This window comes from Chanos chanos, chromosome 1 (genome assembly GCF_902362185.1).
Source record: "Chanos chanos chromosome 1, fChaCha1.1, whole genome shotgun sequence".
In the NCBI taxonomy this organism is placed as follows: domain Eukaryota; kingdom Metazoa; phylum Chordata; class Actinopteri; order Gonorynchiformes; family Chanidae; genus Chanos; species Chanos chanos.
Genome location: NC_044495.1, coordinates 1,963,550 through 1,980,905, shown reverse-complemented (window position 1 = coordinate 1,980,905; position 17,356 = coordinate 1,963,550). Strand labels below are relative to the sequence as shown.

At 45.1% G+C, this 17,356-nt stretch overlaps 1 protein-coding gene across 1 annotated transcript in view; it reads right to left on the bottom strand.

Annotated features, from left to right (window-relative positions):
• cita (citron rho-interacting serine/threonine kinase a) overlaps nucleotides 1–16,078 on the bottom strand; it is an 81,817-nt gene extending 65,739 nt beyond the window's left edge. The window contains exons 1-8 of the mRNA XM_030775270.1: nucleotides 15,980–16,078; nucleotides 15,558–15,699; nucleotides 15,069–15,244; nucleotides 13,985–14,086; nucleotides 10,099–10,241; nucleotides 7,290–7,383; nucleotides 6,412–6,618; nucleotides 5,889–6,042 (exon numbers count right to left, since the gene is read on the bottom strand). Of these exons, the coding sequence (XP_030631130.1) occupies nucleotides 5,889–6,042; nucleotides 6,412–6,618; nucleotides 7,290–7,383; nucleotides 10,099–10,241; nucleotides 13,985–14,086; nucleotides 15,069–15,244; nucleotides 15,558–15,699; nucleotides 15,980–16,078 (1,117 nt within the window). The remainder of the gene's footprint in view (nucleotides 1–5,888; nucleotides 6,043–6,411; nucleotides 6,619–7,289; nucleotides 7,384–10,098; nucleotides 10,242–13,984; nucleotides 14,087–15,068; nucleotides 15,245–15,557; nucleotides 15,700–15,979) is intronic.
• Between the last annotated feature and the right edge of the window lie 1,278 nt (nucleotides 16,079–17,356).

The following is a 17,356-nucleotide window of genomic DNA, read 5'->3' as shown; positions in this document are numbered from 1 at the left end:
ACAGGGCAGAGGAGAGACAGGGCAGAGGAGAGAGGGCAGAGGGAGACAAGGCAGAGGAGTGGAGGAGAGACAGGGCAGAGGAGAGACAGGGCAGAGGAGTGGAGGAGAGACAGGGCAGAGGAGAGACAGGGCAGAGGAGTGGAGGAGAGACAGGGTAGAGGAGAGACAGGGCAGAGGAGCGGAGGAGAGACAGGGCAGAGGAGAGACAGGGCAGAGGAGAGACAGGGCAGAGGAGCGGAGGAGAGACAGGGCAGAGGAGAGACAGGGCAGAGGAGAGACAGGGCAGAGGAGCGGAGGAGAGACAGGGCAGAGGAGTGGAGGAGAGACAGGGCGGAGGAGTGGAGGAGAGACAGGGCAGAGGAGAGACAGGGCATAGGAGTGGAGGAGAGACAGGGCAGAGGAGAGACAGGGCAGAGGAGTGGAGGAGAGACAGGGCAGAGGAGAGACAGGGCAGAGGAGCGGAGGAGAGACAGGGCAGAGGAGTGGAGGAGAGACAGGGCAGAGGAGAGACAGGGCAGAGGAGAGACAGGGCTGGCTATTAATTCTGCTATTCATAGTCAGTCCTACACATGTGAGAAACACGGGTTTTAACTACACGTGTGAGAAACACGGGTTTTAACCACACGTGAGAGAAACACGGGTTTTAACTACACGTGAGAAACACGGGTTTTAACTAAATGAAAAGGGTTCTGCAGCTCCATGATATGGCCATCAAATCCACACACACATGCACACACGTGCGCATGCACGCGCACACACACACACACACACACACACACACACACACACACACACACACACACACACACACATAACAAACAAGGTCTTATTAGACTCTAAGCACTGAGAAAAGCCGAAAGAAAAAAGCAGGCACAGTAAAGTAGTACTAAGAGTCCAGACAGGAACTAATACCAGCCCTTTGATCGAGCATTCAACTACCCGAGAGCACTCCATTTCAACACAAACAGCAACCAGGGACATAAAGAAGGGAGGTGGGGGGGGGGGCAGCCTGGTAACACACAAAACAGCACAACTCTAAAGTGTTTCCTCCTCGGTCCACAACACACAGCAGAGGCAAGAACATCCCCAATCAATCGAAGACTAAAGCAGAAACCGTGATCCAATCCACCCCGTACGGCAAAGAAACCGTGATCCAATCCACCCCGTACGGCAAAGAAACCGTGATCCGATCCACCCCGTACAGCAAAGAAACCGTGATCCGATCCACCCCGTACGGCAAAGAAACCGTGATCCGATCCACCACGTATGGCAAAGAAACCGTGATCCGATCCACCCCGTATGGCAAAGAAACTGTTGGAAAAATATTACTCTCCTTTAAGCTAACTATTGTAGTAACCATGATAAACAATGTAACCATAATGTATTCATTATTATAGGGGTGAATCAATGTAATCGTTTATGTTAACAGCTATATAACTATACAAACCTTTGTATTGCAAGAAACATCAAGTTCTCTTTGTTCAGAAAGAAAAGGCCTGTGCGGCCCTATAGAGGACAGCATGTGAGATAAGGTTGGCGTTTCTGCCAGAGTGTTGAGGTCAGTCATAATATATGGAAAGAGAACGGCGCCTCTGCCAGAGTATTGTGGTCAGTCATAATATATGGAGAAGGTGAAATATTCCTGGTTTGTGCTATATCTCGCTCCACTGCTTAGCAGGGCAGTAAATATGGTAAACGTAAAGGAACTAGACAATAATGACGATAAGAGGAGTCTGTGAAGATGGGCTGGCCGAGGTGCCCCACATACAAAGAGACAAAGTAATGTGTATCTTTTTTGAGAAAACGTGTATAAAGGCCGGTGCTTTGTGAGAAGGAGTCAGTCACTCCCCGGGACCTGACTCAGTTTGTTGTATGCCTTTTGAACTATACAATAAACTTACACTGCATCCGACTCATTGTTAGACTCCTATTGTTTTGTCTCAGAACAGGTATCGTGTGGCGTTGGGACTCTCATTTGGCCCAGGCTGAGAATTTCACCCACAAAACCGTGATCCGATTCAGACCGTACGGCAAAGCTCTGGTCTGCCAGCTACTGACCATCGCACAGAGCTGAAACCAGCACTGATTATAAAGCACCCAACACACACGCCTAACACACACCCAACACGCTGAACAACACACTGGACAACACGCTGGATTCCCATTTGGACAGAATATTGAGGTGCAGAGTTAGCTGCTTTAGGGGGGCATGTCCAGACTGGTCCCAGTGTCTGGTGACGCTGCTCTCTCAGATCCTCTCCGCCTGTCACTCTGTGGGGATGTGACTTTCATCAGTAAAACTAGCGTCCTGTGCCATCTCCCACTGGCCCTGCTGCTCTCATCTGATTCTCAAATATTATTATCTGACCTCAAAGTAAAGACTTTTGGATTTTTTTTTTCCCTCTACGATGCTTAGTCAGTCTGAGCTATTCTTTCAGAAATGTTTCAGCTGAACAGGTGAGTCATCTGAATCAGGCTCCGTCTGTCTGTGTGTCTCTCTTTATCTGTCAGAGGAACTAACTGCAGCACACAGACACACAAAGACACTCTCACACACACTCACACACACTCACACAGACGCAGACACACACAGACGCAGACACACAGACGCAGACAGGCACACACACACACACACACAGACACACACAGACACACACAGACACACACAGACACACACAGACACAGATCTCTGTGCTTTAAGGGGAAGAGGGGAAAGTGAAAACTCACTCTAGTGTTCTGAGGCATATGCCTGTGCATCCCTCACTGCCTGCCTGACAGAGCCTCCACTGTCTCCCCACGGAGACGACCTGGCAACCCAACGAGAACCGCGATATCCCATAATCACTCACGCCTCTGAGAGACGTGTGCGTGTGTGTGTGTGTGTGTGCGTGTGCGCGCGTGTGTTTTATATGGATGGCCCCACCCAATTTTTTCCTCAGGATGTGCCACAAATTTTCTCTTTTAACTAAACAATCAGGCCCTTGTAGAAATGCTCTGGAGCTCTCCAGCCCAGCCAAAACTTACATTCACCGTGAGAGGTGGACAGATAGAGGAAGCCATGGTGACACCTAGAGCATGACTACAAAACTAGCTGAAATCCGTTCAAAATCATTCCGTATATAAGGCCAGAGACCAGCCTTAGTGTTGTTGTTTTAGTGATCAGCCTTCGTGTGGAGTGTTTTAGTGATCAGAATTAGCGAGGAGTGTCTTAGTGAGAGGCGTTTTAGTGATTAGCCTTAGTGAAGAGTGTTAGTGTTCCTGTGATCAGCCTCAGTGAAGAGTGTCTTAGTGATCAGCCTCAGTGAAGAGTGTCTTAGTGATTAGCCTTAGTGAAGAGTGTTAGTGTTCCTGTGAGCAGCCTCAGTGAAGAGTGTTAGTGTTCCTGTGATCAGCCTCAGTGAAGAGTGTTAGTGTTCCTGTGATCAGCCTCAGTGAAGAGTGTCTTAGTGATCAGCCTCAGTGAAGAGTGTCTTAGTGATCAGCCTCAGTGAAGAGTGTCTTAGTGATCAGCCTCAGTGAAGAGTGTCTTAGTGATCAGCCTCAGTGAAGAGTGTCTTAGTGATCAGCCTCAGTGAAGAGTGTCTTAGTGATCGGCCTCAGTGAGGACGACATGGGTTTAATAAACTGTCCAAACGGTGTCATGCATTCACACACACTGAGTGTGCTAATGCAGCTGGACCACGCTGTATCATACTCAGCACTTGTGTGGTGGGTGCCTGAGATGTGGTGCTGAATAAACACAGACCATTATCTCATTATGGGGCAGTCAGTTGCCGGGGGCGATCCCCAGAGAGCATCTACAAGTCTGGGTCTAATCTGGGTAATTCCCCCTACACTCCAAACTCCCCACCCCCTCCCTGAAACCACCACACACACACACACACACACACTGTCAGATGGGACTCTACACAGTATGCATGTTTATGAGCGCATGATGGTGAACGATTGTCTACTCAGTGAGGTAGTGTGGAATGAAGTTGTAGGGCACTGAATGTTTGCGCTTATTCCACGATATGGTTGTTTATGACTGTCCTGTTTTGTTTGTTTGTGTGTGTGTGTGATCTCTGCTCTGCTGTGATTAGTTATGCCACTGCTGTTGTCTGGGGGGGAGGGGGGGGGGGTGAAAGATGCACTCATGCTTATGTGCCTAAGGCTTAATTGCTTAATTCGGAATCTCAGCCTTCGACTCTCAGATGGACGGAGTAGCAATCTATGCAGTAATCTGTGTGCAAAAATGCAAAATATACTGAAGAACAGCCCACTGCACAGGAAAATCCACCAATTAAGCATTAAACAGAGACCACTCAAGGACAAACCCTCTAATCACAAACCAGCCACAGACATTTAACGGACAAATCAACCGAAACCCTGTGTTTCACCCCACTGCTGAGAGACCCATCACACGGGTACCCGACCAACCTCTGAGGAATAACTATTCATTAATAAACGACAAATAAATGTTTCCAGGGGGACACCTCAGTTATGTCTAATTATTATTACTATCGTCATTAAAAAAATGTTGTCTTCTGTTGTGTTTTCCCCCAAAATTTCTAATGACTTTTATGTGTACTTTGAAAAAAATTAAAACACACAAAGTCTCCACAGTTTTGTGGACTGAAACAAAGGCCAAATCCAGATGTGACTGTCTTAACCTTTGACCTTTACCGAAAGATGTGACAGAGCTTAAAGTCTGTCAGCCCAGTGATAACCTCACACTGGTTACACGGGGATTCCAGTGGTTGGATACGGGTAATGTGGATTTATGAGGACTTTTACTACACTAGCTGCTTAAAGGCAATAGAGTTTTATGGGGACGTTGGCGTCCCACCTGGTTATGGGTGATATGCTTTACAGGGACTCCGGTGTAATGGACGGATATGGGAAAAATGATTTATGAAGACTTTTCTACACTACTTCATTATGGGCAATGCAGTTTCACGAGGACTGTTTGTGATTTTTTTTTGTTGTTATTACTGCTTTGTTAATGGTAACATAAGCCAGCGCTTCTCAAACTACGGGTCGCGGACCGAGCGACGAGGAATCTGCCTGGTCCCCGCGTCATAGTTTGAGAAGAGCTGACACAAGCTAACGATGATTCTTAGCAAAGCTTAGCAATAAAGGAAAACCGTTAACATATACACAGGGAATCGTTAGTATATTCCGATAACTCTGTTGTATCCATTAGTTCAGTTATTTTGGTGCAATGAATGTTGGTTTGAGATTCATTTTGTGGTGTTTAGTTACAATATTAGTTTTTGAAACAGAACAATTTATTAATGCTGTAGAAGGCCTCAATCGTGTTTAATAAGCAAACATTGTTCAAATTTTGACCAAAGCAGAGCGGACATGTTTCCATTTAAAACACTACTGTCAATATTAAATGAATATCCATCTGAACAAAGTATATGGACAAAAGGCTCATCAATGGTGTCTGCGTGTGTGTGTGTGTGTGTGTGTGTGTGTGTGTGTGTACATGTGCGCAGAGGACAAGCCTGTAGCTTAAGATAAAGAATTAACAAAGGCTGTTTTGTGAAAAACAGGGGGAAAAATGTCATGCACAGACCAAAAACCAAACCAAAAATGAAAAGAAAGAAAACATTAAGAAGACATGACTGAACAAACCTGATGTAGACAAATTAAACATGTTCACCACCTAAATCCAAGAGCTGAAACTTGGTTTTAAATGAGGTGATAAGCACTTTCTACCCTGTCATAAATATTACTTTGTTGGCCCCTTTTTGAAGGCTTCTTTATAAATCTGGGTATCACTAATTCTTACGTACATTACTTCATGGTGAAACTTCAGTACTTCTGGTTTGACGTTACACAAGATGAACGCAATGACTCACAGAACGGAACGAGCTTTCAAAGAGGTCGCCATGTCTCACCTTGTCTGAGGCCCGTCCAGTCCACGCTGGCGAAAAAGGGGTGAGAACGCAGACCCTCAAAATCGAGTCGTTCCTTCGCCCCACACAACAAACTCTGCACCAGGTCCACAAACTGAGGGCTAGCCCTGGAGTCCTCTGGGAACTTCAGGTAACGCTGAGAGGATTAAAAATAAAAGAAGAAAGAGACAGCGATAAGGAAGGAGAGAAACATGAAACGCTGAGTGAAAAAAGAAGACTACAAGACCATAGCCAGTGGTGCAGTTACATTTCAAAGAGTCTGAGTTTGAACTTGACTGACTGAGGATGCAAATGGGTGAACACCCTTGCCTTTCTGGCATTGCCATGGAAACACATCCCTGCCACACAAGAGCAAAACATGACTCGCTCATATGACAAAATAATTACAGATAGTTTGAATTGTTTAATTTCACCAACTGACTGTTTCATTCACCCAAGGGTTCCTTCAGATTTGTCAAAATGTCATGCAAACTATTCAACAGCCAACCAGCCAATCAGGGCACACCTGAAAGTTCATGATGTTGTTGATGGTTTTGGCGGACGTGCCGTCGGTGAATGGAGACTTCATGTAGATCATCTCGTAAGCGATGACCCCCAGGGACCACCAGTCACACTCTGGCCCGTAACTGGCCCTGGCCCCCCCGCTGACGGCCGACAGCACCTCAGGGGCCAGAAAGTCTTGCGTGCCCACAGGAAGTCCAGCAGACTCCACCTGTGCAGGTAATTATCTTCATTAATGCCTCTTTCAGCCTAATCAACATAATCTTCACCACAGTCCTAATCAGAGTCAAAGAGCCAATCAGGAAAACCCAAACCAACTGCATCATTCAACATTCATTCAGTCTCATCCTGACACTCAAGGCGCCAATTTATCTCTAACCGTCTCTCATCAGAGCTGGATTATCACAGCGGTCTCGCCGCGAGCCAGTAATTGTCGTGAGTCGAATCGTTCATAAACACAATCCACCTGCTCACTAGGCCCACGCGTGCCGACTTGGATGAGTCACTGTGGGGCTAAAAAGATCAAGGTGTGCTAACTGCTTAAAACAAACCTGAGGAACATCTCATATCAACCTCTTGGCGTTTGTGGAAAGGAGCTCAAGTTAAACATTTATAAGATGTGTCTTATAATCCTCACACTAATACATCCACATTTAGGCATTCTGTGCCCAGGCATGCACCCCCCCCCCCCCCCCCCCCCCCCCCCCCCCCGGCTTTGTCAGCCCCCCCCACCATCAGAACAGTTGCTACCACCCCTTCCTGGCCATTTTTGTAATGGTCGCTCTCATTGCAATGATGAAGACAATTGGTTGTGATAACGACTGAATGAGATGACCTGTCGTGACCTCACAGGTCCCACCCACACACTGGTTTTCTGATTACCGTTTTATTGGCCGAGAGCTTGGCTGCGGATCCAAAGTCTGCCAGCTTTATGTGCCCTGTTCGGTCGATGAGAACGTTCTCCGGTTTGACATCTCTGTGACCAAAGAGAAAGAGACAAAAAAATAACAAGGGAGAAAGAGAGAGAAAGACAAACAAGAAGAAAAGGTTAGAAAGAACAAAGAAGAGAGAGGGGGGGCAGGGAAAGGTTGGAGATGGAAAAAAAAAAAAAAAAACATTCAGAGGACCAATTTAACGAGGACTGAAAAACGATTCGTTAAAAACTGAGGCAGAGGCATTCAGGCCTTGGTTTGAGTGGAGATGCCAACAGAGCTCATTTGCATCTATAGACATTGACTGATGTATCCCATTAACAGGCACTCTAAACAGCATATCAGTACACTAATGTAATACTTCACCTCTGCTAAGAAAAAGATTTCGTTATGCTTTAGCACCAAGTATAACCCTAAACCTAAGACCACACAATATCCTGTTTCACTTTAGCCTTGCTCAGTCCTGGGTGACTATGCTCAAATATATTCAGATTTGTCTTATAAAGGTAACTCAGTTTGCATGAAATGTTATGCTTGGCTCCATACAGGTAACTGCCAATATAAAAGTAATGCTTGTACGTAGTGTTTCAATGGGACCTGAGGCAAAAAAAGACAATGTCAGTGTCCCCAGGCACAGACTCTACACCTGCATGGAACTCTATTAGAAGGATCTGACAACACTCCTCCATCATTTGGTGCTTCGCTGATGAAATCCAATCATTTGAAATTTTGTCGATGAAATTCGGTCATTTGGTGTTTTGTTGATGAAATTCTGATGTGGTGTTTTGTCGATGAAATTCCGTCATGTGGTGTTTTGTTGATGAAATTCCGTCATGTGGTGTTTTGTTGATGAGATTCCGTCATGTGGTGTTTTGTTGATGAGATTCCGTCATGTGGTGTTTTGTTGATGAGATTCCGTCATGTGGTGTTTTTTTGATGAAATTCCGTCATGTGGTGTTTTGTCGATGAAATTCCGTCATGTGGTGTTTTGTCGATGAAATTCCATCATGTGGTGTTTTGTTGATGAAATTCCATTATGTGGTGTTTTGTTGATGAAATTCCGTCATGTGATGTTTTGTTGATGAAATTCCGTCCTTTGATGATTCGTTGATGAAATTCCATCATGTGGTGTTTTGTTGATGAAATTCCGTCATGTGGTGTTTTGTTGATGAAATTCCGTCATGTGGTGTTTTGTTGATGAGATTCCGTCATGTGGTGTTTTGTTGATGAGATTCCGTCGTTTGATGTTTTGTTGATAGTGGTGAGAAACACTTGCATTGCCTCAGGCGCTTCTCCACAGTCAAAGTGGATTGAGATGGAGTGAGTCAGACACCTACATATTTCCATTTATATTTATGAATATAAACACATATCCGTTTCCATACATGCATTTCTTTTCATTTCTCACTTGTAGAAAATATATGCAGTGTGCTTATGATGAAGTCGGTGTACGCTTTAACTGAGCAGATGATCATGGCAGCTTTAATGACAATTGCTGACCATTTTAAATAATACCCCACAACACATGGCTCCATTACTCAGACCATAGATAATATGTTATTTTGGAATATATAAAATCCAGATCCAATGAATAAATCAGACCTAATCTCTAAGCTTCTCTGAGTGGAAACATGTTTTTCTTATATCAGAGTAAGCACACATTAGTCTGGAAAAGGTCAGGGTTGTAAGTCATCATTTTTCGGTCGTGCGTTTCCTTTCCTGCTGAAACGGCATGAGCAGGCAACAGCACCGCTGACATGTTTAGGTTTCTTATACCGATTTTCTAACAAAGGAATCTTGAAATACATGGTGCTACAGGGCCTTGTTGCTATTTGTATTAAATTTGTTGTTTTGTGTTAAATTTCTATCTTTACATTAAAAAGAAAGAATAACTTCAGTTTGGAGTTGGTTCAGGTTTCTTTGAGGCCAAACCATGATACAAACCAAACCTTGCACCAAAAATCACGGCCAAACCAAACTGTGAACCTTTACACTATTACTTTATTCAAAAGTGTAGAACTGTAATTGAGATCTAGTAGGTCAGACATCCATGGCATCTGTTTTCATGCTTATTAAACCGTTAAGTGATCAGGACCGCTCTGTGAATGCGGGCTTTGTCATTCTGGAAGAGACCCACTCTTGGTCAATATGCCTCACCATGAGAGGAAGAGGATCACTGAGAATAGCTTTGTCTGTTCTGACATTGTCATCCAGGAGACTGAAGGGACCTAAACTGTTCCAGGAAACCACACCCTCTCTCTGAAAAATCTCACCCTGACATGGACTGTTCCTGGTGACACTGCCTGCTCCTGCCCTGGGCGGCTCGCTGCAGTCGGCTGAATCAGAGTGGTTTGTATGGTTTTTTTGTTGTTGTTGTTGTTGTTGTTTGCTTTTTTTTGCATCGTGAACCAGTGCACTGCCATCAGAGCTGTGGACTACACCCAGTTGACCATAAATAAATAAATTAGGTCCAGCTTTGGTTAGCTTCTCTTCCTCACTGTCCTTATGAAACATCAGTCAGTTCAGTTTGTCTTCCTCACCGTCGCTCCAGCCAAACCTGCTCCATCTATCAGCCCGTCACTGAGACCGAAAACATAAGTGTTCTCTTCAGTTTGGCACCTGTGTGTTTATATGGAACTTACACCGAGCAGGGGTCGTATGTCAGGCCCAGAGCGTGAATGTGACCTGTGATAGTGTGTGACGAGTCTGTGAGAGAGGTCTCTGTGACAGCTGAGTGTGACGTGTCTGTGAGAGCTCACCTGTGCACATAGCCCATCTGATGGACAGCGTGAATGGCCTGGCAAAGCTCCGCCAGGTAAAACTGAGCCATGGACTCGTCAAACTGCTCCTCATACCTGTTCATCAGGGCCATGAGGTCTCCACCTGGCAGGTATTCCATCACCTACACACATGCGCGCGCACACACACACACACACACATTACAGTTATGTGAGAGTCCAATATATCACAGTCACCTATATGCCTCATCGTAACCACAGCAACAAAGCATCACACTGACTGTTAGTGGGTTCACAGAGCTTACATGACAAACTGTTTAGAAACTAAGCATATTGATTGTACCTTTGAATCTAATGTGCTCTTCCTACAATATATGATTTATAAAAAAAAAAAAACATATGTTGGGTGCTTCTGCTCCCAGAGGGATGAGGATGCAGTCTACTGACTAATTCAGTGAAGTATATCACAGGGGTTTCTTTCACAAAGTAGCCCTACCGCTACAATTGTTCCCAATTTTATTGCGCACATTTAATTAGTCATAATCTGAGCCACTGAATGGAAATGCAATCAAATGACTACTAATGATGACCCTGTCAGACGCTAATTGGCCCATTAACAAACTGGCTTAAATTGCATCCTGAGACAGGTGAACGAGGTCAAAGAGAACGGGGGGGGGGAAGTGGGGTTGAGACAGAGAGAGAGAGGGGCGGAGAGAGAGAGAGAGAGAGCGAGACAGAGAGAGAGAGAGAGAGAGACGGAGAGAGAGAGAGAGAGAGAGAGCGAGACAGAGAGAGAGAGACGGAGAGAGAGAGAGAGAGAGACAGAGAGCGAGACAGAGAGAGAGAGAGAGAGAGAGAGACAGAGAGAGAGAGAGAGAGCGAGACAGAGAGAGAGAGAGAGAGCGAGACAGAGAGAGAGAGAGAGAGAGAGGGTGAGCAAAGAAAGGCGGAACACAGGAGAAAAACAAATGCTATTCTTGAATGGAACAGGTTATATAAGCAGCTGAACAGTTCCAAAAGAATGAATGGAGAGAGGGAGAGAGCGAGAGAGAGAGAGAGGGAGAGAGAGAGAAAATGAAAGCATGCACCCAATAAGCTAATAATAACTGGGACTCAATTCCATTTCCTCTTGAACAGTAATCAGGGGTGCTGAGTGGTAACAATGCCATGGACAGACTTAACCCAACTGCTTCTCCGCGCTGCACAGCACAGTAAACACAACCCTCATCTTTCCACATCTGAACTCAGATTAACAGGCACATTAATTATCACTGCTCATAACTGACATAAAAAAAAGCAAAAAAAACAAACAAAAAACAACAAAAAGGCAGAATTTACATTAACATGCCAAGAGAACGACATATTCGACTCATTCATCCATGCAGTGAAAAGACTTAGTGTTGATGAATAATTCTGTGAGTGGGAAAAGAGGGCATTGATTGCATTGTGTCTGTGTGAATACACACTGGTAAATGGTTTTAATGGGAACATTTGAATAAGCTTTAAACTCTTAGGTCTGTGTTTGAGAGCATCACAAGAGAAACACCACATGAGCAAACGCTTTGATTTTCATAATCATTTAGAGAATATCAAAACCTCCCCATGAATTATTTATTACCCCCTACAGCCACGTGAGGAGCGTGATGAAGAGGAACACACACACATACACTCTCTCTCTCACACACACACACACACACACACACACACACACACACACACACAGAGCAGTAATCTCTGTCAGCATATCTTCATCTTCTCCATGTTTACTACACAAACACACACAGACATAAAAACACACAAACGTACAAACATCATTTACTTCTGTCTACGTCTTATTCTAATCTCTATTGTCTAACAATCACACAGCCAATGCCCCGCCTTTCACACAGCCAATGCCCCGCCTTCCACACAGCCAATGCCCCGCCTTCCACACAGCCAACAGTGCGCCTTACATACCATCCACAGTGCCACTGCAGACACACCTATGGACACCACAGACACAGACTCCCAAACACACTGAGGGTCTCTCTCTTCTGCTGATCCATTTATAACAACACCATCATAACTGTCACCAGTCATTTAACCTGCATGTGTGTGTCTACAGAGTGCCGACACAGCCATGACACAGTGCACATGCCTCAAGGGTGTATCATTCAAACACAATTCAGCACACACACACACACACACACAATTCATATGTCACGATGCTTTGCAGGAGCTCTGAGCAGCAATGTGCATACATACACCCGCGCACACACTCACACACAGACACGCACACACACACAGACACGCACACACACACAGACACGCACACACACACACACACAGAACATGAATGGGAGGCAAAACCGCCAAAGCATAAACGCCAACCGCAGCACTCTTACCACGTTACCTAGCAACAAGGTACCAAGAGTCTTTTGAGCCCCCTTTTTTTTTTTTTGCACACAAACACACACACACACACATACACACACACACACACACACACACACATTTTCTCATCTTTGGGTGGGGGTGTAAAGATGTGGTGATGAGGTGGGTGTGGGCGGTGGGGGCTCACACAGAAAAATAATTTAGTTTCACTTTTTTTTTTGTGCCGTATGCCTTTCGTCGAGAAAGTATCTTCTGTCTCCTGCACGCAGGAGTCTTCTCCAGTCCCTTACGCTCCAGATCAGGGGACTCCCCAGCAACAAACTGTCCACAGTGGGTGGGGTTAGACACACACACACACACACACACACACACACACACTGGCTGGCCAATTATTCTCTCACACTGCTGTGTCCAAACAGTGTACATGCATTAAGTTTGGGTTTGGGTTTTTATTTACTTATTTATTTATTTAAATCAGGGGCCAGTGAAGACAAATAAATGACTCATAAATAATTTAAAAACTGGCAGTAAAAACACCGCATGCTCAAAGCTCCCGGCAAACCCTCAGCACAGTAATTACATAACCAAGGCGATATTCCTTCAGTGGTGGGGGTCTTCCTGGGAAATCTATCTATGTCCCTGGAGAATAGCAGCTGGCAGCTTTGTTGCCGATCGCTCAGCGGAGCAAAACCCTTCAAATGGACGTGCAGCGGTGACGGGCATTTCCGCCTCACACAAACACACGCCTGTACACTCTGGTCACGAGCTCCGTACGTGACCGTATTGTGTGAGAGATCAAGGGATCAGCGCTGAGCGGGAAGAGGGTTTTCCCGCACAGTGTGAAGAGGATCAGCAGGGTGCCCTCTGCTGGACATGAGCGGTATAACAAGACAAGATCCAGCAGTTCCTAGAAACACAAAGGCAGAACACACTGTCCTTTTCAGCGCAGCGTCTTCCTGTTCAGCTCGTGAGGATCCAAAAAAGACCGCACACTGATTCAACTTGTCAAAGGCTTCAACTGTCAGTCCCAAAAAAACCCAAAAAAAACAACCAAACCCTGCTTCTTATCCTAATACAGACCCAAAGATAACACAAAAGCATGCCTGGTATAGAACTACAGACTACAGAACTACCGTCTCTCTGGGTCTCTTATCTCCCTCTGTGTGTGTGGAGCTTTTTGCCTGTGTGTTCCTGGGTCAGAGTAACCTCTCCCTGAAGAGAAAGATGTGGGTAGCGAGACTCAGTCAGGCTACTGTGGAGTGATGTACCACCAGGAAGAGAACCAGCAAACAGGGCTTTTAAAAACGTCTTACATCTGCAACTGTGTCCAGAGGAGCTCAGACAAAGCAAGAGAACACTCTGACCAAAAAAAACCCCCAAAAAAACCCCTCAAACCCAAACTCTCCAAATGCATGTCACTGATTACTGAAAGCACAGCCACTCCAGGCACTGGGAGTTCAGAGCACTGCTGGTCCACAATAAGTGTCAGTGTGTCAGAGAAGGGCTGAGTGACGGACAGGTGAGAGGAGCTCACCAGGTAGACGTTGTCTCTGTCCTGAAAGGCATGCTGCAACTGAGGAGTCCAGGGGCTGGAACTCAGCGCCAAGATCGCCCTCTCCTCCTCAAAAAACGCCACCTAGAGGAAGGAGAGACAGGAACACACAGATAAAGGGGCCCAGAAAACAAGGAGTTAGATTAGGGGTGGGCAAATCCGGTCCTGGAGGGCCATGGTCCTGCTGTTTTTCTTGTCAACTAACTAAATACACTGCATGTGATTGGCTGAAGAGTGTGACACCTGTTTTCAAGGTGAAAATCAACAGGTAACCAAGAGCTGAAAACAAAAACCGGCAGGACACTGGCCCTCCAGGACCGGATTTGCCCACCCCTGAGTTAGATCTCCGGGCAGGAGTGAAATGTGGAGACAGGTGAAAAACAGGGGTGGGAACACGTTTGATTTGAGGGTTTTAGGGCAGAAAGCAAAGGCTGGAGTGATTATGGAAATATGACCTGTACTGGCTGACACCCAGTGGGATGAGTGTCACTACACGCTAGGGTTGGGCATTAGAATGACTCACCCATTAATCCTGGAGAGAGTCATACTACACCAGGCATTTCACTCAACCGTTCATTCACTTAAGATGACAGTGCATTCATTTACATGGCAAGAAAATGATTTCCTATGTTAAAATTCAAACAACATGTGCAGCCATTTAAAAACACAAGGACATTGGTCAGTGAGCAGTATGGTTGGTATAGAGATTAATACCAGAGAAAAAAAAAAACTGCGATAGCATTAGTCTTTATGTAAAATATGCACAGGCTTTTTATACTGTGGAGAAACTGAGGGCAGTAAGAGTGAGGTTGGGAAAAAAAAGGATTTCTTAAAATAAATTCACAAAATAAATGGACCCCATTACAGTCCACAATTCAAAGTACACTGTGATACACATTTTTGGCTCTGCTGCCCAGCCCCTGCCTGCATGTTCAAACAGACTCAGTGGTCTGGGAGGGTGTTATTTGTGTGTGTGTGTGTTTGTGTGTGTGTGTGAGTGTGTGAGAGAGAGAGTGAGAGAGAGAGAGAGAGCGTGTATGAGAGAGAGGGAGAGAATTTAACTCACCCTGTCCTGAGAGCGTAAGCAGTTCTTGTTCATGACTTTCATGGCGTAGATGTCTCCAGTGGCTTTCTCTTTCACCACCCGCACGTCCGCAAAGTGTCCTCGACCAACCACACCTCTCACCTCGAAATCCTGCGGGCCCGGCTGCAGCTCACGCAGCTCCGCCACCACATCAGAGACTGGGGAGGAAACGCACATACAAACCACCAGTCAACCCAGTCAGCGCAGCACACAAATCCAAACTCACAGACAGACCCAAACACAGAGAGCACTGCAAACCTAACCAATACACCACATGTACTTTAACCTAAGACAGACTTACACAAGCAAAAACATCACAGTGTGAGAGAGCAGACTGATAAATCGACCACTGTCTTTCTTAAACATTTAAATGTGTTAACGTGTGGCCACACAATTCACTGCACCAAAATTGACTGTGACTTTTTTCATGCACTTCAGCCATAGTGTGAAACAGTGATAGGGCGGACTCACATTTATTAACGAAGTTGGCGACATGTTTGATCTTCATGAGCTCTGGCGAGGAGCACTCCTGATAGAGGAGGAGGAGAGCATCGAGGAGGCACTCCCGTGTCACGCTCCCCGCTCCCAACTGCCCGTGCACACCGCTCCTCCCCTACACGCGACAGCAGACTTTAGGGACTGACCATCGGTCAAACATTACTAAAATATGTTTTTTTTTTCCTATTTATTCCCAAGAGAGAAACAAAGCCAGAACCAAATAAAGGCTGAAACGTAACGGATTTCTCTTGTGTTCGCCACTGGAAATTACAGTATCTGTCTCCCATAAACTGTGCTACAAAGTTAAAAAAAACATACTGACATTGTTCAAAGCACAGTAATGTGTCACTAGCTAGAAAGCGACACTGAAACACAACACACAGGTTGTCATTTACCTGTAACAGATGATTGAGTCGTGAGCAGCGGCTCGTGATTGGATCCACTGCGCCCAAATCTTTAACGCTACCATGTCCGCCGTATTTAAACTTCAACATTGCTTAAAAACCTGCTTGAGCAAAACGTTAAGATCCGTTGTCATGTATGAAGTAAAAAAAAACAGTATCTTTGATATAGGTTATAATGCGCTACATTATTGTATACCGTCGCTGTAGTTAAACTGATTTGTGAGGAAAATTGTATGGCTGGTTAACCGCAGGGATTGCATCCATACATGGTCAGTCAGTTAACGGTCAGCATGCAACATCCCACAACAAGCAAAGCTCTCGACACAACGTTTAAAAAGAGCTGTCTAAAAGAAACAACTCTATTGCAAAACAGAACGCACCACATCACATAAATTGACTGGTATGTGATGACCTAACCTCAACTCATGTTCAGCCTTAAGTAGAGGGCACTAACAAGTCGAGAAAAAGTCTCTGCTAGCATGAGTTGCTATCAGATGTATAACGCAAAAAACGAGCTAACTACGTTTATAAGTGGATTATTTGTGGTCGTGCCAAAGTTTTGAAAATACTCACCATATATCAGACCGATTCGACGAATTAAACCTACGATAAACATTAAACGCTACTTCCAGCTTGCAAACAAAACATTGCTGTCAATGAAATCGTTGCACTACTTCCGGATAACTTTCAAATTTTGCGCGTTCTGTCTGACAGTTCATTGGCTCGTTGACGTATGTAAAGGATATCTTAGTACCGCCCACCTGGACAGAACTACTTTACTCTCCGAAAGCTTGATAGGGTATGAAACAGAAACCTAATACTACATGAGCACAGAAATAACTTTAAAAAAAAAAAACGTCTGAAGTTTTGCCTTTTCATAAATGGATATCACTAAGCAACGCGGCCAGCTCTTGACATTAGACATGTCTTGCCTTTAACGGAGCATGCAACCCAAGGCGCTGCATTACCTCGTCACTTAAGCATCCAGTGTTTATGGTCATATCACCATTATTTCATTCTATTAAGAAACACTTCAAATACCCATATACTGTATGATGTCAGTCTGTGTGGCACGTGAACCGTTTTCTTCCCTTGTGGTAACAAGTGAAAAGAACCCTTTCAGTTTACTGAGTACACCAAGACTGCGGTTAAAAGTGTTACGGAAATGTTTGTTTGGGACTTGGACAGTGATGCATAGACACTCTGCAGTCATACATTTGCAGGCAGGTCTGCTCTGGCTTTCTTTGACCCGTTTAGCCACATAAGGAAACGAGAAGTTATGCTTGGGAATACGAGAAAGTCCAATGAGTTTATTTCAGACCCCATATCTGCAAAAATGTATGCAAAGCACATTGGTCAATATGAGGC